The 23,506-nt window shown below is 40.4% G+C and overlaps 3 protein-coding genes across 3 annotated transcripts; all 3 read right to left on the bottom strand.

Annotated features, from left to right (window-relative positions):
* Window positions 1-372: 372 nt before the first annotated feature.
* On the bottom strand, window positions 373-3,027 carry LOC103715019 (laccase-11-like). The gene is made up of 6 exons (XM_017844694.3): window positions 2,825-3,027; window positions 2,594-2,745; window positions 2,261-2,505; window positions 2,042-2,170; window positions 862-1,785; window positions 373-758 (listed from the first exon to the last, which is right to left on the bottom strand). Exons 1-6 carry the CDS (start codon window positions 2,921-2,923, stop codon window positions 628-630), a joined length of 1,680 nt encoding a protein of 559 aa, XP_017700183.2. The 5' UTR covers window positions 2,924-3,027; the 3' UTR covers window positions 373-627.
* A 2,298-nt stretch (window positions 3,028-5,325) lies between these two features.
* Window positions 5,326-7,291, bottom strand: LOC108511571. Its single transcript, XM_039131564.1, has one exon. The coding sequence runs from the start codon at window positions 6,701-6,703 to the stop codon at window positions 5,546-5,548; it is 1,158 nt and encodes a 385-aa protein (XP_038987492.1). The 5' UTR covers window positions 6,704-7,291; the 3' UTR covers window positions 5,326-5,545.
* A 6,532-nt stretch (window positions 7,292-13,823) lies between these two features.
* On the bottom strand, window positions 13,824-17,734 carry LOC103714988 (anaphase-promoting complex subunit 10). The gene is made up of 6 exons (XM_008802487.2): window positions 17,389-17,734; window positions 17,183-17,243; window positions 16,970-17,062; window positions 16,670-16,740; window positions 14,297-14,401; window positions 13,824-14,214 (listed from the first exon to the last, which is right to left on the bottom strand). Exons 1-6 carry the CDS (start codon window positions 17,565-17,567, stop codon window positions 14,145-14,147), a joined length of 579 nt encoding a protein of 192 aa, XP_008800709.1. The 5' UTR covers window positions 17,568-17,734; the 3' UTR covers window positions 13,824-14,144.
* Between the last annotated feature and the right edge of the window lie 5,772 nt (window positions 17,735-23,506).

Below are 23,506 nucleotides of genomic sequence, written 5' to 3'. Positions count from 1 at the left end.
GGATACAGCTTTTACTTCCAAATGCTATGAGTTGCAGGTTTTAAGAAGAGGGAACTCTGATTTCCCATGCCTTTTCTATTTTTAAGTTACCATATACATCTGGTTTAAGCCATCTTACTCCAGCTCCATTGGTCCGAAAGCTCTTTGAGAACGTCTCTGTTGATCCTTGATGCATATGACGACTGTGGTACATAAACCAGATGTATAGGCACTTTGTTATCGTATTATCTAATTAAGAAGAGATTCTTGACTGATCTCTAGACTCATAATTTCAAATTGCCAATTTCATGCTTGTTTTCTTAAATGTGCAACCATTCACATTCGGATAGCATGTTGTTATTTGCGGTCCTGCCAATTGTACTTCCAGCCTAGTAGTCAAGAACAAAAGAATTCATTAAAAAGATGTAATATATATATATTGGTTGACATTAGCCTCCCTTGATTCCTTGGCAGGGCATCTTATTCACCCAGAAAGGCTGCTTCTGTGGAGCCTCTTGAGAAATCTTAAATTACATCAAACAGACCAAATCAATGATTATGTTAAAACTCATCATCCACAAACCTCCTGCAACTTTTGCAGGAAGGACATCACAAAACCCACAAGCAAACACCTCATCCTCCAGTTCACTAGCATGGTGGCAGATCCTTTGGAGGAGGTAAGATGGATTGTTCTGGCCCATTTCCATTTTCCACAACAAATGCCATCTTAAGCCCCCAGCTGGTGTGGAGCTCTAGATGACAGTGCATGAACCAAACACCTGAAACAGTAAGGGAGAATTACACGATAGTTCACTTCAGAGAGCTAAGGTCGACATAAACTAGTTTAAGAGAAGATGCATGCAAATAACTCGCAATATTGACCTGGATTATCGGCTCTAAACCGGATTGCAGTCCAACCTCCTGTAGGAACACCAACTGTGTTTCTTTCTGGTGGATCGACCAGGTTATATTTAGCTGGATCTTTCTTCGGGTCGAAGTTTCCGATCCCCCTCCCGACAACAAAGAAGTTGTAACCATGGAGATGGAAAGGATGAGATTCTGCTGCCAGGAGATTTGTGTCTTGCAGCACCAATTCGACCGTTGTGTTGTAAGGAATCCTGCTCAGCCTGGTGCCCAGGGATGTGCCGAGGTTTGCTGTGAGGGGCGCACCGGTGTAGTTGAACGTGGTCGCGGGCTTGTCAGGGAAGTCCAGCCTGAACACGCCCTTGACGTTGAAGTAATGTGCTTGAAGTAGCCCAATTTTGGGCATCACAAAGGTAATGTTGTTCAAGGATGCAGTGAGTCGAGTTCCATTCAAGCAAGTCGGGCATGAGTCGACGCCCAGGCTAGCTGTGTAGAAGAGATGCCTGTCGACGCTGCGAGGCACATTAGCAGGAAACTGGGGAGAATTTAGGCTTCTGAGCTTGTTGAGGAAGTCGTGAACAAATTCAGTATCATTTGGTGCAGGCAGTTGAGGCAGGATGGGGATGATGGTTGTTGGGATGCCTTTGTATTGTAAAATAGCCGTTGCAGTTTTGTTATCTACAGCAATTGGGGCATCCATGAAGGGTCTTGCGGCCATGAAGTATCTACCAGGGGCTTTGTCAGCCTTGACGAGGACATTAGTGGTTTGGCCGGGTGCAATTTGTATGGCTTCAGTGGTGAAGGGCTTGCAGTAGACTCCATCAATCTCGACCACGGTCATGTCATGACTGGCGACCGCAAAGAAGAGATCGTCGTTGAGGGCAGCGTTGACAATTCTAAGGAGGTAGGTCTTGCCCCATTCAACTTCCATTGCAAATGTATCTGAAACAAGAGTAGGAAGAAGAAATGAAATGCTATCAACATCTCCTCCTGAGTAAATATGCTTCACAATCCTGCCATGTGTTTTTCAGGAAAACGGTGCCATGTCTCGTTAAACCATTCTACTTCTACCTTTTGTATTTCACCAGGATTATATAAGAAATAATATACAAAATCATACTGTATGTCATCGAAACAGGACGGGAATATAATGAGTGCAAGGCCATTGAGCTAATGAAACTGGTCCATATGATCTTACGTTTCTCTGAGCATGGGAAGAGAGGTCCTGGCTTCCCATTGATCGTATGGGCATCCGACATATTTGGTGGCAACCCAAGCATGCTGCCTTGCTTCTCAACCTCTTCAACATCTGCATGCCACCATTCTCCTGCAGACCAATATCAGAGTTAGCTCCATATATAAAGAAAGACACCGAGCTCACTAGCTAGCTAGGCTGCAAGATCTAAGCTGAAGTCACCTAAAACCAGTTCAGTTTCTGCATGAGGTTGTGGGAATGGGTATGGAACTCCTTCCTTCGGCATGATCACGATGGCACCATGGATGGTGGCCCGCAGCCATAAGATATGAGCATGCCACCACAGCGTTCCTCTCTGTCCGGTAACATTGAAATCGTAGGTGTAGCTCCTTCCACTCTGAATCGGGCATTGAGTAATGTATGCCGGACCATCAGCCCATCCATTTCGGAACTGCTTCACTCCATGCCTACATTGACACTCCTCTTTAATTAACCTTCTAATCATTGTCATCTAGAGTACAAAGGCATCAGAGTATCGATCTAAAGAGATCCTACCAGTGTATGGATATGTTATATTGCGCATAGTTTGTAACGTTGATGATGACTCTATCTCCTTCACGGGCATAGACGGTCGGCCCAGGGAACCTCCCATTAACCGTGACAATTGGCTTAGCATGGCACAATCTGCTCACATTCTTGAGTACAACCTGAGGCCCGAAGAGAATATGAGAGGAAAAAGATGGAAGTTTTAGGGAGTTGGCTAGTATAATTAGAGGAAGTACTCACGTCAAACTGATAGTTTTTTATGGCAGCCTCGGTAGGTATTGACATGAAAATGAGAAACACCGCGAGCAAAAGAAGGGATCCGTAGAAGGAGAAGGCCATCTTTCTCGATTGAAAAACGACTTGGACTTGAATGGTGGTGAGACGTGGGTTGATTGGTTCTTATGTATGTGGAAGGGGCTCAGGGCGATATTAGTTTGTTAAGAGAGAAGGGTGTTGGTGAGCCAAATTTATGCGAGGAGATCCCCTGGGTTGTATACTGATGCTTGGAAGCAAATGGTGATGGAGACTATGAAGGAGGGAAATGGCAGGAGTCTAGGCTTGAGAGGTATGTTCGGCCAAGAACCCGCCAACAGAATGAAACTTTACCTTTAAGACAAAGGAATTGTTGGTCTCTGATTTTGTTTTAAGAGAGAGAGAGAGAGAGAGAGAGAGAGAGATGAGCAGTGGAGATAGGAATGTACTTTTTCAGATATGTTTGAGTTACTTTGAAGAGCAGTTCAGATTATAGTAGTCTATTTCAGATTTAGTCAGTTGAGGTGTCACTATAGTGGATTTGTTTATTTTCATCACAGTTTTGTGAAGTCAGGAAAATTTGTACGGATGTGATAGCCTTCTACGAGAGGGAAGGATGCGTACGCCTGATAAGCAAGTGAAGTCTAGGTAGGTTAATTAGTTCTGTGATTGTCGAGTTAAATATGAATATTAATCTTGACCGGATCATCATCATCTTTTCAACCTCATTGGCCATCATAATCCAAAATTCAACGTCTATGCCAATCCGTATTTCAATGCAATTTTGACCTTCACCTTGATCTAATTCTCTGTGCAAAATTTTGACCGTCACTTGCACCCACCTGATTCTAATCTCCATTTTGATATTGACTTTACCTTGGACTTCAAGCCATCTCCAATTTTACCTCTATAGTGACTTCAATTTCAATTTCGGTGTTATTCTCAATTCCACTTCCGTCCATGCTTGATTGTTTTAACAGAAGGTTAGAAAACCCATGGATAGGACTAGTTCCTAACTTTCTGAAAGTGGTATTGATTTCTTTTGCAATACTCATCCAAAAAGTCGGAGGCAATATGCAAGCATGGACTTTGTTTTTCTTTTCTGAAAAAATATAAAGGAAGTGAGAAACTTTCCCCATGGTTTATTGGAATTCAAAATTGAAATAGAATATGGTGTAGGGAAAGGAGTTCCAGATGAGGAAAGAGAAATAGTGCAAGGCCTTGTAAAGGATCGAAGAAGCCGACGTCTTCCTTTTCAAGAAAATCCTTGCATTTCTTTCAGATGCGCCGCATGGCTGCAATGGCTGATTCGGTCGTTACTTTTTCTGTGATTTTCCTACAATTTCCGCTCCTCCAGGAGGTCCAGAAACAATTAAGATTAGAAGGCAGACCTCTGAGACCAAGGCAAGAAACAATAGGCAACCAGATCGCTCGGGACAAAGACTTCCCTCTTGTGGAAGGCTTAGATGTGTCGTCTTCCCTCTCGCATGCATATGAGAAAGCCTTCGATTGTATGCAGGCAACAGATCATTTACAGCCCAAGTTGTAGAAAGTTCTAAGAACATGGAATATTTTGGCAGGCTAATGAATAAATAAATAAATTTTAAAAACATGACAGATTTTGATAGGCTGAAAAACATTATATTAAGCACTGAATATGTGATTGCATTGGTCTTAAATGACTTCTCTAGAGATGGCAGTACCTATGTTGGGAAACTGAGGCAAGTGTTCTCGTTGATTCCGCCATGAGTTGCTTCTGCATCTTCCTTGCCAACTTATAATGATCTTTTGGAATTCTAATCAGGTCAAATTTTTATGGCACCAAGTTCACTGTTTAGTACATCTAGCCTCCTGGTGATGCTACGGTTAGATTGAATAGTTCTCCGAGTCGAAGGATCCATTTGAAACAGGTCCCTTCAAGAGTAGCTGCTGGTAATTATAACGTTGCTATCATCTCTTATGAGCACAATGTCTTTTGAACCAGGGGGCCAAGGAGAATGCATGTCATGATGCATTCAATTCCAGCCTTGGCAATACAAGAAGGGGGAGATGCACCAGGTTTTTCTCGCAGGGAAAGAGCAAGTGATACTTCAGTTTCAGAAACTAGGAAGCGACATCTTCACGATGGATTATTGGGTACCCACTCTCTGCATTCGAGGCATTTGCTATCTGTTTGAGCAACTTCGACGCAAAACCTGCAAGTGAATGAATAATGGAGACATGTTGAAGCCTCCTAGATTATTTTCTACTCAAAATATGATGCTGTAAATATATTTATTTATGGACAGCTTTTGGCTCATCAGCCTTGAACGCTATTGAGATAGTTGTACATGTGCTGCTTGTATCTGGGGGATCAAAGTTGAACATGGGAGGTTACTTAGATTGCTCTTGCATGTGGATACCATGCTTTGCGATGTTGTTACTGATTATGTAGAGATTAAGTGCAATCAAGTCTATTTCAGAAAGGAAATCAGACATAACTTTCTTCTTCTTAAATTGAGAGTGCTTACAATGTTTAGAAACTACAGACACATTCATATTATTACAGTCATCAAACATAATTTTATCCCGGATGGAAGGAAACATTGCTGAAACAGACTAAAAACTGATCATTTTAGCCAGCAGTTCTCAAGAAAAAATAAAAGAGGATTGCTGCTGTAGTAGCTGCAGCCCATGTCATTGTTGTTTGCGCAACTGCGAATGCTGGTTTCACGCTCTACTTGTACCTTCCTCCGCTTGCCTTGCCCTTGCATTGCTGTTAGGTGTGGAAGTGGCATCAGTATCAGCCTTTCCCTTCTTTTTCTCCTCGCAGCAAAAACGGCATCCATGCCGCTGTGGCTTCTGGGGGTTCTCCGGATCGCTCTCGCTGGATTCCATAAAGAGTCCTCGAAGGCACCGTCTCCTGACTCTGGGCTCGTGGGACGGTCTCTGGTCTGGGGTTACGCGAGGGGCAGTCTTCTCTGGTTTAAGTGGCTCTGTTTGTCCCCTTGGGCTTGCGGCCTCCACCTTCTTGCTTGATAGGTTCAGGTGAACCCCAGGGTCTCTTGCGTTGCAGGAACTACGGTGCAGGGCCGAGTTGTTGATGCTTTGCGCATTGCTATTTACGTTGGCAGTAAGTGCTGGGTCTTCGGTACATCTATGTTTCCACCTCTCTTCAGCATTATTCCAGCTTGCCTCAATATTGCCCCTCGGAACTTGGGTGTCGGAGCCTATAACCATGGAAGCTCCGTTGTTTTCACCAGCTAAGGTTATCATACTCACTGGTTGTCCATTCCCTATCCTCTCTAAGTGCCCAACGTCCAGCTTCAGGACCAGTCTAGAAAGGCCCTCCTTGGTCTCCTTTTCAAACGGAGCTCGCTCACCATCGGAGAATGAAGCCCATGGCATGGTGGAGATGGCAATCTTACTCTCTTTTCCGCTGGAACCATTTTGTGCTGTCTCCTTTCTGGCTACGTTATCTTGCTTCTTAGAATGCTCAGGTTTTGAGATTCTAAGTTCCGCTCTGATTTCGCCGGCTTTCAGAGGAGTACTGGATGGCTTGGCTTCGTTTCTTTTCTTCAGCTCGTCCCTTGCTTCAGTTTGGGGTTTCTGGGGCTGTATTTCTGGCTGTGTTTTGGACTCGTCTTCGTTAAATCCTTCGATAATTTTATCTGGTTCTTGATTTTTGCTCGGATTTATCTCATGGTTCCCTTCTGCTTTTGCTTTAGGCTGCTCTTTTGAATCCGGTTTAGAATTTTCTCCCGACTCGAGGAGTTGGCCACCCTGCTTGTCTAGTTTTCGTTGAGAACTAACAGGCTTTGGTTTGGACTCTAGATCTTGTGCTGGCTGAATATCTGTCGGCTTCGAAGCTGGTTGGATTGGATTCATTTCTTGTGTCTGAGAAAGAGTTTGTAGCTGCAATTGTGCAGGTGACTTGGGTCGTACTAAATTCGGAGATTCATGTGGCTGGTTTGATGGTGAAGTACTTCGAATTGGCGATTTAGGTGGTGAGGAGGGAGGCAGAGGTTGAGATAGGAGCTGAGTTTCCACCTGAGTTGCTACTGGTTGTGCCTGAGAAGCACCTTGGGCTGGTGATGGAGGTCTAGAAGTCCTTTGAATTCCAAGTTGTTGTTTTGGCCGTAATTGAGTTGGCCGTGAGGGCTGAGACGCTTTCCTGGCTGTCGTCGGGGACTGAACCCGGTCGAGATTGAGATGATTTTTGCGGTAGCGATGGAGGCTGAGAAACTCCTACGTCTGGAGTTGCCGATCCTGGTGGGGACTTTGGTTGGGTCCGAGACGGGAGGAGTTGAGGTTTAAGTGGAAGCGGTGGAATAGATGCTGGAGTTTGGAGCAGGGGCTGCTGCCGAGTTGGGATTGGAGGACGCGGAGGGGTTAGGGATGGCTTGGCCCGGCGGAAATGGCTGTGGCCGGTTGGGTCTCTCTGCCATGCCTTCTTTGTTGGAAAGAAAAACAAGATTCTGATGAACAGCCAACGCATGGAGGTTCGCAGATTTCGTACATAATTATAGACAAAGTGACTTAATCGCAGACCCTTCGGTGTGGATTTGCATCTGATCCTTAATACAGGTATGGTTCATAAGTTTGGTATATTTCGGTAGCTTCTTAAGGGCAGACCTCTTGCCCTAGCAAGTTGCATTCTTGTTGGAGCTGCCTTGGTCATCAGGCAATGATTCGCTATATATATATATATATATATCATAGTTGCCAAGGAGGTGTATGAATGAAGGAAACGTAGAAGTTGGAGATGTGAATCTATGGTTAGAAAAGGATGTATGCAGTCTAAGGAAACAAGAAGCATGCAAGAGAATTTGCAGGACAAGCAAGTTCCACTTGTTTAATATTTCTAGCTCACAAGAAGCATGCTGTCTTAATCTGAGTGCTGCATACTTTTGTGTTTTAAATATACTATGAACCAAGCTTCTAATGTCTATCATCGTCCAAGGACATTATCATAGATATACTTCTTTTTGCTAAGTTCTTTCGGGTTGTCTTCATGAAACCTAAGAGGTTAGCTCATGGACCAGAACTACTGGGGACTTAAGGTGAAATAAATTTATCTAATAATTTCGTCCTACAATGAATTAAATCCACCTAAGATTATTTTACCCTAGGTTCATAATGGATTGGATCCATCTAATATTTTTTCCATGATCGTAAACTGAACATGTGTATTAATAATGTAAGCTGAGAAACCTTCACTTCTTAGACCTTATTACATGTCGCAAATCTCTTCTTAAGTTTGTGCCATGTCAGTTTATACCAACTTCAACTGATGTTGCAGTCAAATTAAGACAGATTTCTAATTAGTTATAATCATTTTTCAACATAATTTTCCCCCCACAACTAGGAGCAAAGAAACCAGCCGCACAAACAATATTTATTGATATTTCGACCTAAAACTACAATGCGCAGCTACACATGAGAGGAATGGCCAGTGTGACTGGCTAGAAAAGAGGGAGATTGAAATGGAACAAGCAACTTGGAAAAGGAATTTACACTAAAAAAGGTGACAGATGTCTGACACCACAATTCACCAGAACTACTTTTTTTTTTTTTATGGCAGAATTCAAATCTTTAGAGTTGTATATAGCATAGATAATTAGATATAGATGTCTTAGCGAATGAACAATTGTATTCAAATCCCTCTATAGACTCTTGATGTAAGAAAATATATGCATATCTACCAAAAGCGCACTAGTGGATTCAAATGATAAACGATCTTATCATATATAACAGGATAATGATCATATATAAAATATTTCTTCCCCTCGACAGCCCCTCGACAGCAAAATTCAAGGTTGCATGTCCCATATGCCCATTGCTTTTATGGGGGATTATGGGTTTAAATTTCTTGGTAAAATGCATGACATGAAATAGTTTGAGCAAGACAGGACAGAGGATAAATGCTACGAGAGCTTGAGCCCAGATAAAACTAAACAAGAATGGTGTTACACATTACACAATTGGAAAAATGTCTATCGCCAATGTATAATTATCAAATAAAAATTCTGCAGATGATTTTTTTTTAACAAAAGAAAATTTTGCTTAATCCAAGAAAAATTTTTCATATCGCCAGATCAGGTTTTGCAAATCCCATAGCACGGCTAAGGAAAGAATGCCCCTCCACGCCGATTAACATCAAGATTTGTTTGCATCTTTTCATTACAAGATATATGAGCTTTGTCTCAACCATCCTCTCCCCAAAAAACAAGACAAAATAAAATAAAATTAAAAAATCAGGCTCACTTTTATAGACTGGCTTTTTAGCTTCAAGAAACAGATGTGTGATGCTTAGCGAACCAAGAGATACATGGGGGGGGAAAAAAAAAAAAAACTTGTCTAAAATAATCTGAATTAAATTTTACCAATTTACAAGATCTGCTATTAATTAAAAAAAATTATCAATCTTTACATCACATCCATAGCAGCAAAGGTCGCGCTCCTCACCCAAACAGGCTCAAGAACAGTCAAGGCATACTCTGTTTCGCTCGCTCCTTCTCTTCCTCTCTCTAGTTTTCCCAAGGCCAGGGGGCGGTCGCAACGCTTTCAAAGGTAGAGCAGCACTCGCGCAGGGCCTTCCTCTCCCTCTCCTCCTCATCGTCCTGCTCTGCCATCTGCTGCTGGAGACGCTTCCTCTGCCCGGTCGACCGTGCCGCCATCTCCTCCTCCCGGAGTTGCCGCCTCCGTCTCCACCGCTTGGCCGCCTGGCCCAGCTCCTCGTCCCACCCGTCCAAGATGGAACGGAGCCGGGCCAGCTTCTCCTTGTACTCCCCCACCTCGAACCCCTGCTGCTCCGCCGCCTCCACCTTGGCAGCCAGCGACAAGAGTCTCGTCCGTGCGTACGGGCTCTTCTCCAGCGACAAGAACCGGATTTTCTCGGCCGCGAGCTTGAGAGAGCGGTGCACGGCGAACCCGATCTTCTTGTGGAAGGGCGAGCGGCTTGAGACCTCCATATTGCTCTCCATATTTTGTTCCTGGAAATCTTGGAGGTTCGAGATTTAAAGGAAACGCTTCCCAGTTCCTACTATGATTTGGAATTGTCCCGCGATTCAGAATTCTTGTGGAAGTTGGAAACTTTTCCTGTTCCTAGTAGGATAACGAATTATCATGGATTTTTTTGAAAAATAAGAGGGAATATATATATATATATATATATATATATATATATATATGCGTGTTTGGAAAATCCGAGACTAAAAGATTATCATAATTAACCAAAAAATCGTATATTCAAAAGCTCATAATCCAACGACTCTTATATGCATGTTACTTAGTGAGAGCTTTAAAAAAATAAACTAATTATAGGCTTCCTCCACCCAATACAGGATTTTAGTATATTAATTATGCTTGAACACCTTTTCCCCTGCCATCCATCTATTGTAATTCATCAGACCTAAGCTTCGGCTTATGAAGTAGGTAGGACTCAGTCTTAATATTCCATTTGTCAATTCTTTTATCAAATTAGGTTTTTTTTTTTTTTTTTGCTAGACCAAAAGGGGAGGGGGGAAGGAAGGGACAAGCCCACCCCCGCGTAGTATCCCCCACTGGGCCCCCGCCCCGCTAGGAGAATGTTCGATGCGGATAGAAATGGCCATGTATTGGGCACCTCGACCGGTTTTACTCGTACCCTCCCCATCCATGGGCCCGGCTCAGTTACCCCTCTAGGCTTTGGCTTGAGTCTCACGTGTGAGTACGTCACACCTGGCACCACCCGACTACTAGAGGTCCAAGAAGCGTTCCTATGCCTCATGTCCAAGCAGTAGCCAAAGCCACATTTTTATCAATGCCGCAGCGACTCGAACTTGGGACTATGAGGATAGAAATTACGTCCAGTACCACTAGGCTACCACCTTGGTGGCTTTAAATTAGGACTTGACATAGCATTCTTTGTTCCCAAGTAAATTACACTGGCTTAGTCCTGTAGGACCGAGCGCTTACCATTACACCAAAAGCAATTGCTGTTAGTGAATGCGCTACTCTAATACCTCAACCATCCAGGGGCCCTTATAGCGCAAAGCGCCTCGAGTCGACGCCACTGACACCCAACCGGCCTCTGCCACGTATGACCCACCTGCCAGAAACACCAGGCATCCACGCTGGCAGGCAGCAGGACTGACTCGGTTCTTCAGGCCTCCGCCAACAAGTCCAAACCTAATTATTATAGTTGGATTCTCATCGGTTGGCTAGATGGGTTATAGATTACCACTCCTACATAAAATTTAATACTTTTCCAAAAAAAAAAATTGACCATAAAAAATTGAACTATTACCATTTGAATTGAAAATCTATGTAATTCAACGTGAAAGGCTGCATTATTTTTTTTTTCAATTCTTGCATTTGTTTTTGGTTTCATCTGAGAGCTTCATGTGCAACATTCTCACCTCAACTGGCACAAGCCAGTTAAACGTTAAGCAATGATTGCGAACTGTCTGCCATTCCAAGTTACATAGTTGGCATGAAATGGCACTAAGAGGCGTGTATTTCATTGGTTATGCTTGTGTAAGCTTCATGGTAAGTAGTAATTTCAAATCTCTTAGAGCCAGTATAGAACCTGTCTCCACCAGATCAGCTTGTCCCCCATAATGAGATAATATACAAATATAAAATCTTGCAAACAATTTGTAGGAGGATAAGAGTGACCTTCTGGGCTCCATTTGGTCGGCATTATGGTGGAATAAGAGGTATAATAGGCCCGTTATTTGCCAAACAATTATTTGCACATCTGGAGCAATCCAGGTTAAGCTATTGCTATCAATTCTTCCAATCAACCAACGTTAACCAGGATAAGATTATTAGTTTGAAGGGAGGGTACAGTAATTCTATTCCAGTTCATTAATTTTACTCTATTATTGCTTAAATTCATTCTAAGATGCAGCTGAATGCAGATTGGAAAATTCATGAGACATTATATGATGGAAAAAATACGAGTCAGAGGTGAAAAACTGTGAACTAAAAAAGTGTCGGAAAAGGCTTTTTTTTTTTTGTAGCGTAGGAAAATCCTTGTGGCTAAAATATTGTTTCTAAGTGTCTTTATTTTCGGATGCACTCAAACTCCATTTTGTATAGATTGAAACTCAAATTTTCATTCCGCATACAAAGAGGTAGATTATTGATGATACATAACTAATGCGCTATTAATGGAGTCATGGTTCTGGGAAATTTCAGCCAAGAAATGTAGCATTTAATCATGAGTTTCTTCAGCGGACAATCAATCCAGAAAACTATTGATGATTCCACTTCTAAAACAGCTTTAATCTTGACTTCACACCTTCAATTTCTGTTAATCCAAAAAGTTTGATTAACTAACCTTCCTACAAATGCACATATCTTCTGATTATTCAGTTGAATTTGATATGGCTGTGGATCTTATTTCACGCATTGGATATGCAAGGTGTTGCTCAAGCAATATGTTTCTCGCATTCTACAGCATATTGGCAAGAAGGACAAATTTTCCTGGTCTAACTTATTTAGGCTCTTTGAGGGTGCTACTTTTACTCCTACCTTACCTCATAGGGGATTGGAGAATGCAGCAATTGTAGAGCTCCTGAAAGCAAAGGGAGAAGATAAGGCAGGAGCGGGATGCCAGTGTCTTACCACAGACAGTCTGATACTGCAATGAATGCAGGAACTCATTCAATTTTGGTTGTGCAGAAGAACACAAGCTTAATTAACTGATTTGAATGCAATCACGGTCCAGATAACATTCACAACAGAAATTTATATTTGCATATGACACAACACAATATTGGAGCTTTGGTTGTTGTAAGCCATGGAAAGAAAAATTGCTTGCAGGAATAATAACTGAAAGAGGTAATCAACATTTACTTGTTCCACTATCCAAGAACATGAAGTTTAAACCTATTATGAGCAGGAAAACTTATTTCTGATTCGTCTCAAAGCTTTGGTAAACAAAATGAGTTTCAAAATATGAATCATATAATATAACAAATGCTTATAAAAGAATAAATATCCCATGGATGGACTTAATCCGACATAGGATAACCAATGTAGTCCTTGCAAGCATTTAGACGATCATTAGCCATAGAGGAACATGATTTTCTATGAGAAAGGAAACTACAGGTCTGACCACACACTCAATATTTTGGTTCCAATTGAATTTCCAATTCTGTGGCAGATTATCTCCAAAAGATCCTTGTGCAAGGAAGATCTTCCAACATCACAAGAGCTGAGAAATTATGACTGAAGACTTACACTCTTGCATAGGTTCCGTAACAGTCTGAGAATATTTATTATAATTCCTTCATCTTCTTCCATTTTTCTGAGCATGATCTACAGAACAAGTTCATAAAGGTGTCTTCTGAAACAAATATTCTCCAAGCAATGCAGTCAATGACAGTTATGCTATTATCAACCATTCCTTGAGAGTCCTCTTACCCAAATTTTGTCTGACAAATCATCAGAATAAGCAAATAATGAAGAAACCAATTTTAACGTTTGGTGCAGCCAGATAAACACATTCGACAAGTATCCGTGAAAGATTCAGAAGGTAGCTGGCATGATTTCCATTGTAGATTTTGTCCGAGCAGTAGAACAACAGCGTGAGGAAGTGAAGCATCTGAATGAATTTATGAGAAGGGATTACCATTGAATGTAAACAATCAATAGTTTAAGCAATATTATTTATTTGTGGATCTGTCTTGACGGTCAATAGATGGGTAGTTAAACACCTATTGCCAATTTGAAATAAAACACAAACAAACTCTCGGATCCCTGTTCTTCCATCAAATATTTTGGTTGATCCTGGATACTCGGGTTCTAATTAAAAAAACGTCCGCTAATGCTCATGGGATAAGATCTTTTTGAGACCAGGCTTGAAATTCCAATCGGTCCTCCCAAATTGTTCCAGCAACAGAACAAGTATTCCTACTCGTAATAATTGCATCAAGCCAAAAAAAAAAAATCGCTTATCTGTAACAATCATAGGCTCATAGGGTATGTGGAACATGGAACATCTGGAGCAGCCACATATACAAGGCTTTTGCATTCTGTCAAAGCTAACAGACTGCATAAAAATAAAAGCATACAGGTTTTAAGGCTGTTTCATAATATAACAACAATAGAGTCCATGTTACCAGCCATAAAATGATGCACAATTGGTAAACCAGTAAATATCCTACTCACTACACCAATGTATGTCAAATATAAACTTACTACAAGTCTTAGGAGAAAATGGTGGGTTGCACATTTTAAAGTTGTGGATTCCAAATGCTTTCCAAGATGTATGAATTTCTTCATGCTTGCTATTGCCACCATTTTTTGCCTGTTTAAAATATTGTCACCATTGATCCTATCTAAGAGTTGAATAGGTGATGAATTCCTTCGAAATAAAATGAAATGGTTGATGGGGAACAGGGTTCCTGCAAAAAAGCACAAGTAGAAAGGCCTTAGTAAGGGAACTTGTAAAATTACAGATAAGAAAATTTGATAATTCTGACGTACGGACGAGGCCCATATATTTTGATCTGGCGCACATGTGTGTCCCTCCCATTTAAGTGATTGGACAAAACCGCAAGTTGGAGCATGAAAGTGTGAATAAATGTCTCACTGCAAGATGAAGGTATTCTTAGAGTACTTTTAGCATATAGAAGAAAGTTTGTATCAGAATACTAATTTGATTGTCTTCCATCTCATGCCTTAGTATTGCTAATGGGGGTCCCATCATTAGGACATTTTTTTGACTAACAGAGGTAATACATCAGGTATTTAAGATGACAAACATGATGGTAAACCCTCCATTGTAGGAAAAATATTAGACTAAACATGAACAATGGTATTCTCAATAATCAAACTTTTAATTTCATGCTTTTGGAAAAATCTAGATCAAAAAAAAAAAAGAAATTTAAAAAGTGAAACAATAACACACAGAGGTACAAGTAAAGAAGAGCATTTTAAATTTGAAGCCTCTAATGTAATCCAAATTTTAATCAACCTAGCTTCAGCTGCAACATAACAACGCTGTGGCGTACAAATGGCTGTTAACACAATTTTTCATTCTATACTACATATTCAGATTTTAACACTAAATCTCCTAAGTACCAATCTGAGATCTCAACCACAATCATCACCAATGCATTCTACCAACAAATATGGGGTTCTCTACATAGCAAAACTCAAAGCCAAGAATTCTTGGCAACAGCAAAAAAGAAAATGTCTACAGTAATGAAAAGGTTTTCTAGGATGAGAAACCTAATCCCGAGGCAGAGAAACAAAATTATTTAAGTGAAGCACAGACTAAATTCCCATAAACCCAACTTGCTTTCTCAAACACTTAAAATAAAAGATAATGGAATTATATTTTCCCAGAAAAACCATTATATCCCCCACCAGTCTCCTCTGCAGAAATCACTTGAAAGGGGAACCAAATTTCAACTTAGTTAGAATACTTCAGTAGATTGAAAAGGGTTCCCAATTAGTTATATAATGATTCTAAAACAGTTGTTAATATATAGATATTCAGAATTTCTAAATAATGTTAAACCATGGAATGGCTGCCCAATTTCCTTTGCGAGTTAACAAAAGGGACATTTTTCTCTGAAAAGTGGTGAGGATTTCTTTTGAAATCCAACAAATGGCACCCTACAAATTTTGACAAGTACGGCCAACATTATAACATAAAATAATTTGAAATGCACGAAGAAGTGAAAGATGTTCCTAACAAGGATAAGGGTTGGATCTTGTGGAAAAATACCTCAGAAAGCTATAATCAAAGAGGAGAAAAAAGGGAAAAACATGTACCATCTAATGAAGAACATGATATTTCATAACAATAAATTATAATGGTAAACCTTGTTGGTTTATAGCTAAAAGGTCCCATAACACTTGAACTTCCACCTGGAAATCTTAAGCCATTAATATGGAGCCCACTATAAAAAAAAATAAAGACGAAGCAATTAACATTTTACAACACAAACAAAAATAACTAGAGAGAAGAAAACAGTTAGAGGTAAAATGCAGAGAAAAAAATTAGTATCTTCTTTTGAAAGAAAAAACAAAATTCTTCTTAAAACCGAGAGATAAGGCCCATTCTTCATGTTTATATTGCTAATAAAGCATAAAATTTGTATTATTAATTAAGAAGACAGTATTAAATAAAATTCTTCATAAGATCTATGATATCTACATAAGCACGGACCAAAAATTGAAAACAGGGCATAACAAAAGTGGAATCTGATGTGTTTCAGAAAAGAATCAAGAAGACATTACACAGCTTGGTGAAACTCCTGGTATGAAGAACATGAAAAAGGACATCAACACAGGTGCAGAATGTCAAAATTGTCAAAGTTATTCCTGCATATCATTATGATAAGCCTTCAATTACGTAATGGCTAAATGACACTTCTAAAACGAATTCCAAAGCATCCTCCCAACTACAATAGCAAAGATTATAATAGTGACTTCAAGCACAAGCACTAGCATATTAATTTGTTATTTAATTTATAGACCATATATGACATCGCATCATCAACATCTAAACATTTTAGTATCCACTGCAGAACACAGGACAGCATACTGAAAAACAACTTTAATGTGAGTTATGATAACTCAAATGTGATTCTCCAACCAAAATCCTAAAACTTATTGTAGCCAGATGGAAAGAAACATAACACTAAGCTCAGTGATGCCAAAACATCTGGCTCCAAATCATCGATAAATCATTAAACAGTACTGGAAAAAAATTAATGGTAAGTATAAAATGTAATGTTTCATCTACTTCAAGAGATGCAAAGAAAGTGGTTCTCAAACGTTACAAGAGCTAAAGTATAATGTACCATTTTTCATAACCCTTGAAGTAAATGTGGAAGTGACACATACCGAGGATCAGTTCCAGATAAAGGTATGTGAACCCAACCAACTGGCTTCACGAGCTCCACAGTTTTTATCTCCTGGAGCACAAAGAGCATGACATTCAAAGGGCATCAAGCCACATACTAAGAACAAAGAAAGAATCACTGACTGCTAGTTAAGTTCCAATTCTGTCCGGGCTAAAATTATCAGAAGACAAAGTGGGGTCATCAATAAAATTCTCTGTATATCCTATCAAACCTACTGACAGGTGAAAGGAAAAAGATTGAGAAGTAATTTTATTTAAATTTCTGGATCAAGAAGGACCACCTTCAGGTTGTGGAAACCATCGCCAGCACGAATAGAGATCTTGCTCGGCGTGTAGCTCTCATCAACATTGAAATCCACATAGAGAACCAGAAGCTGAACCAGATGTTAGGCATTCCATTCAGCACCAATTTAACAACAAACTTCGTGCACAAAAATTCGAAAAAAGGGTTTAAATCGACAAATAGAATAGCTAATAGGGAATCGAAATCATACTTGCAGCTTAACCTTCTTCTGGAACTGGATATTCACCAAATGGGGCTGAGCTCCATCCGATCTGAATCGAAATAACTCAACTTTCATCAATATTTCGACTAAGAAAAACCTTCTTTTTAGGGTTTCATCGATTTTTAGAGATAAATCTTTGGAAAAAGGGGGGCAAAGATTGAAACTTTGGAGGGAAGGGAGATGGATGGATTAACTGCCAGTAGGTGTCGAGGTTGTCGTCACGGAGGGCGAGGACGCCATTGCCGGGCTTGCAGGAGCTGACGCTCCAGGCGGCCTTCTTGGCCATTTCCCGGAGATCGTCGTCGACGTCCAGGTGCCGGCTCCCCGTTAGCTTCCCTGCCGTATCCTCCTCGCCGTCGGACTCCGTCGCCATTGCCGACCGCTACAAGCCCTCAAGATTTATTTTTACCTTTTTTTTCCGGTAAAGTTTAGATTTGATACCGGGTTGGGTCTTGTTGTCCGCATGATCCAAAGGGTGCCCATGTTTGTGATGGGTAGGGATCCAGCTTGATTCAAATCTGGGCCATTCGCTTATTTTTTTTTTATTCTAACTAGAGGGTTTATAAAACGAAAGAGAAAAAAAAAATAAAAATGGATGTTTCCACCGTCTAAGTCTCACCTTATATCATAAAAAAAAAAAAGTATTTATTTTTAGTTATAAGCCTCCTCCGTGAGGGTATAGATTGTTGCGACAAAGGTTTATATTGTAAATTATTAGAGCTTCCTAAAGGAGGAAGCATCATCCTATTTTCTGATGATCGTTAGTCATTAGGATTTGAAAAATGCACTTAAAGGAGACAGCTACAAATAAAAAAAAGTCTAATAATTTACAATTTCTTTCATGGTGGTAGAGGTAGACTTCACTTGGAAGGAAAAGCCTGAAGTCGTTTGAGAAAAGAACAAGAAGAATGAGGAAAAATAAAAAGAAAAAAAGAGGAAAAAGGAATGTGATAGGTTAACGAAATCCTAATTTATCAAATTACTCTAGATTGTCCAATCTCTCCAAGTCTAGAAGGTCTAGTAATAATAGAGAAGCTTAGTTACAAAAGAAGAATTTTAGTCCCATGAGATATGCTCCCATTAAATAGTAGATATTAGGTCTAATCAAGTTAATCAGATTGGCCAACTTTTGATACCTGTGCTTGACCTAATTGGACATGTGGGGTTTAACTTGGGATTTATGCTATAAACTAGATTTGCTTCAGTCGTCCCAGCCCTCTTCTTAGCAACTAAAAGTTCTGAGCTCGAATTTTGGATGGTGCATGGAGCAAGAGTTTGGCGTTGGCCTAAGACCCATAATTGACATGTCGATGAGCTCGAACTACTTGCTCTTATGGTTACATAAAATTAGCTTATCTTGATCCTGCTGATGATTCTGATTGAGACCTCAGTTACCTCTAATATTTTGATCTTGAAATCATATTGAGATTGCTTTCAGTTGCACAGAAACTTGTCTTTGTCTTAGCAAGCACGGTCTTCTGTTTCATTGAACAGATATAATTTAGAGTTGTTTGTCTTCTATTAATTCATTCTTACAGGTTTGCCAGACCACATATTCAGAAAAATAAATGGTTTACTTGGAAAAGAAAAGAGAAAAAGATTATGGACTATATTCCTTTTGAGTGTTGCATTATTTGTCTAATATGGATCTTAGACTTTAATTCTATTATTTCCAGATAGAAGCAAAAATGAGAGCTAATAAGTTTTTTCTTTTCTTTTTCGATAGAGAGAAAGAGAGAGTGTGATTGGACAATAATATTTTCCGGTCCCTCTTTTTTCTTTTTATTTTTTTCTGTTTCTTCGAGAAAGACAGGAAAAACCCTTGAACCTGAAATATAAGAACAGGCAATAAAATGAACTAATTAGTTGATTGCTGAAAGCGGTGATTGGTGCTATGCTATGTTCCGATTCAAATAGTTAGTTATTTGATTATAGAGGTTACATTGTGACATGGATCCATGAATGTCTTAGGCACCGTCGCAGGTGCACTCATGAATCTGCATAACTCTGGATGATCAATGGCTGTGTCAAGCCCACCTCATGCAACTGCTTGCTGCAAGTCATTGAATAGAAGATATGATGGGTCTACCAGCTCTCATGACATCCCAACTGGTGGACAAGTTATGTTACAAATTGGGTCAATCTGCAGTAGTATCATGAGAGCATTGTTATGGCCAATACCAGTGCCCGGACATCAAAAGAGGAAGGAGAAATGAAAAATAAACGGACGATGCACTCGTTCCAAGCGCAGATCCTAACTAAAATTTACCCAAAGAGTGGACCTCTGGATCCAAATACTTTGGTGTTACAGACAAGTGCTAACTTCGCGGTGATTAATCATCTATTTTCATGAATAGTAGTAGGCATCCTCTTAAGTCATATCAAGGAAATCCATGGAAATATATAGCTACTATTAATTGGGTCGTCATCAAGTGGGATCCAATGCAATGATAAATGTCACTCTCGTCAAGGCAACCATCCTGGATGTGCAACCTACCAAGACCATTTGTTGGAGAACTCTATCTCGCTTCAACCATCCTAGGCGTACATATATAAGCGATCCGACCCCAATTTAAGCTATAGTGGCTTACGAATATTTTTATTTTTCAGCTTCTCTTTACATTCAGAGAAAAGAGAAGATTTATCGGGCATGATGGACACGAGGGGATTGAGACCATGCAATGACTACTACAGCTTCAACCAAAGACATGGTGCAGTAGGGAGGACAATGGGATAGGCTTGGAGGTCTGAAATTTTTATTCTCATCAACCTCTAGTTGTGAAGAAACCACTGCAATCCATTACTTCCAAATTCTCAATGCTACTTATCTCTAAGTTCGAGCATTGGTTTGGAAAATAACCAACCTGGCTCCCTGACAAGTACTACTATGTACTTTCTGCTTACATGGTTCCTCAAGGGAGTGACTGGCCTTTTAGAGCAGCATGAGAAACTAAATGCATGTCATACTTCATGTGTAGTTATTGACTTGCTCAGAAGCAAAAGAAACATTTTCAACAAGTTTACACCAAGTAAAAAAATGCAGCCTGGTATCTGTTGTGGGGGGGTGCACCCGAATTTAGTCCCACATCGGCTAGTAGCGGAAAGGTTCTGTGCCTTAAATGGGGGGTGGAAATCCTTTCCTCCCGAGGGCCCTTTTGTGGGACAAAACCGTGAGGGCACCAGTCTCCCCCGCCTGCGCTGGACGCGCGGGCCGGAGCGCCCAAAGCGGACAATACCTCGGGAGGAACGCAGTCCTCTTTCTCTGCTAGCTTAATGTGGGCTAACTGTTGCGTGAGGCTCCGGCCAAAGCGTCCGTCCCCGCAACAGATTGGCGCTAGAGGAAGGGCCGCGCCCCTTGCCGCAGACTACCCCCTAGGACTGGGAGGCGCCACAGGAACCTTCCCGCTAGGGGGGCTATGTTGTGGGGGGGTGCACCCGAATTTAGTCCCACATCGGCTAGTAGCGGAAAGGTTCTGTGCCTTAAATGGGGGGTGGAAATCCTTTCCTCCCGAGGGCCCTTTTGTGGGACAAAACCGTGAGGGCACCAGTCTCCCCCCGTCTGCGCTGGACGCGCGGGCCGGAGCGCCCAAAGCGGACAATACCTCGGGAGGAACGCAGTCCTCTTTCTCTGCTAGCTTAATGTGGGCTAACTGTTGCGTGAGGCTCCGGCCAAAGCGTCCGTCCCCGCAACAGTATCTATCCCGAGGATTTTTATATCTTATCTGCACCCTAAAGCTTCAGAACCTTCATCATGGCAATTTGAGGATTGATTTAATTAATAGAGAGACCAAAGGGAATGTCTGCTCTTTTTCCAAAGGGCTTGCAGAGTATCCCTCCAAAGCGCCCTTTGTTCTAAAGATTTCCGTCAAAAGGTGGTTCTCATTTGTTTGGACCAGGTCTGGTGGCTCAAGTCCATCAATTCGTGCATGCAAGGTCCAAATACCACCATTTAAGCAAGTGATTTTAGACCACCTGAAACCATATGTTTATCTTATCCTGGCTCCTCTCTTCTATCCCTGCTTCTATCATAAAGTCATTTTAGGTGAGACGAATTGAATCTTGGTATTGGATGGTCTGCAGAAATTCCATTAGATAGATACGGAGACCGACCCGGATTCTTCCAACCTGTGTGAAGGGACCACAGAACTTGAAATCGTACCAATCCTGTAGTAATATAAAAGAAAGGAATCCACAGCCGTTGCTTTATGGAGATTGGCATGGGATAGAATATGAGACTTCTATTTCGTCTGGAGTCGATCTCAAAGGAAACTTTTTTTAGCAGCATAGATTCCCAGCACAATTGGCCTTTCTTTCCAAGGAGCACCTAGTTGGATGAGGGGCTGTTCTTTGAATGGATCTTAACCTTCCACACCTCTCAAGAAAGGAGAACCTTTTGATGTTGTGCTCCCAAGTCTTGGGGAGATTCTAGCTTAGCCGACTTCTGTTCTTGTCATTCAGTGATTATATTATGTGAGATCGACACATGATAGGTTTGAGCATTAAAGACCAAGGTCGTAGCAGGAGCAGCATACCTGTATCCCTTCATGCGGATGTCGCAAAATGATAAATACACTTAAAGTTATGGTAAATCATATCAAAATGGAAGAATTAATGACTGATAATACCTATTGCTAATGATAATTATAGGACTAAATATAATTTACAGGAACTTGAAACTTACCCCATCAAGTAATCTCTACGTTGATTTTCATGCCCAATTAGGACCATCCTTGTTAACTTAGTCATATATATCAAAAAGTACGAGCTGACGAAAAAATTATTATTCGAGCAAATAAAAAAGCTCTATTATTTAATTAGTCTGATAAGTTATTATATATTGTTGTTATTGCTATAATATTGGCGATGACTGCCTTGACAAGTCCAATATTATCGGCATGAATTTCACAATGAAAGGTAGTGTTGTAGGTCCATTACTTATCCTTCCTATACATTATCTTTTACTGTTAGTCCTTTAATTAGGTTAAACTTTAAACTCTATATATTTGAGTTTGATTTTTAATTAGAGTATGATATTTTAGTGAGAGAGAGTGTGTGTGATTTTATAATTAAGAGGAGAGTTACACAAAGGAACTAGAAGAATTTTTTTATTTGGTGAGATGGAATCTCTTGGAGAAGCTTGAGGCTTCTTTGTGAGAGAATACAAACTTTTTATTCTAGCTTTTATTTTTTTTTAAATAAATATATTTTTTCTCTTCTAAATTATTTTTTTCTCAAGAAAGAAGTAGCTCCGTCTTAAGAAAGAGCAAGCTCTCGTTAGGTTTCGTCCTTGCGGCCTCCCATGCTCTCTTCTGCACCGATGCTCATGAACGCCACTCGCTTCTGAGAGTGGCGATGACGTGCGGCGGAAGGTCGACATCGGTGCTGATTCGTTGGTAAGCGTTGATGTCCAAGACTTTGTCCATTCACATGATGCCATCTCAGCGACGAACACCAACCATGACGTCATTCCCTCGGCAAAGAATTGGATCCGATGTCCATTGGACCATCAATGACAGTCTGATTCCCTTCGAGGGGTAAAAAAGGGGGGCTTAGGTGCGATGCTTATCAAACCATGAAATGATCTGATGCATCACATTCATCGGACCCTTGGCTCTTTATTCTTATTCATGTAAAGCACGTCCCATGCCAGCATTCAACGAATCAAAATTTATTTTTTTCCATGAATATTGTTGAGATCATCATTTGTCCTCAAAACTTAAGTTAATAGATGAAGTAGATTTATTTATATATTTTATATTTTCTAACACTCCTCCTCATACGTGGGCCGGACTTTCTTTTGATGGATGTGAAAATTTTTAATAATAAAGTTATAGAGTGCGAGGATAGGATTCAAACTCAATACCTCTACTTTGATACCATGTTGAAATCACCACTTATCCTAAAAGCTAAAGTTAATAGGATGAGGTAGATTTATTTATATATTTTATATTTTCTAACAGATATGACCTTGAGAAATAGAAGGGATTATAATTTCCATTCCATCTAAAATCTTAAAGATTTGTCAATAAGTAGAATAAATTCTTAAACCAGGTCGTCCATATACTTTAAAACATTTCTATATTTTTCTTTTCAAGTCTTTGTATGTTATAGGGTTAAAACTAAAAAATATTTATACCTTTTTATTGAATGTACATGCTACATTGGATAATCAAATGGATTGATGAGGGTCACAACCTATTTAACTCATACCCAACCTAAGCCTATGTCGATATTGTGGGTCGGATGCTTTATATTTACCGCAAGAACACTCTCTCCGGCAGAAAAAGAACCGAGAATCTATCAATAGGGAGA

The sequence above is a fragment of the Phoenix dactylifera genome, chromosome 11, assembly GCF_009389715.1.
Source record: "Phoenix dactylifera cultivar Barhee BC4 chromosome 11, palm_55x_up_171113_PBpolish2nd_filt_p, whole genome shotgun sequence".
Lineage (NCBI taxonomy): Eukaryota > Viridiplantae > Streptophyta > Magnoliopsida > Arecales > Arecaceae > Phoenix > Phoenix dactylifera.
Note: the sequence above shows the minus strand (reverse complement) of the source record. Positions and strands in the feature narration are given on the sequence as shown.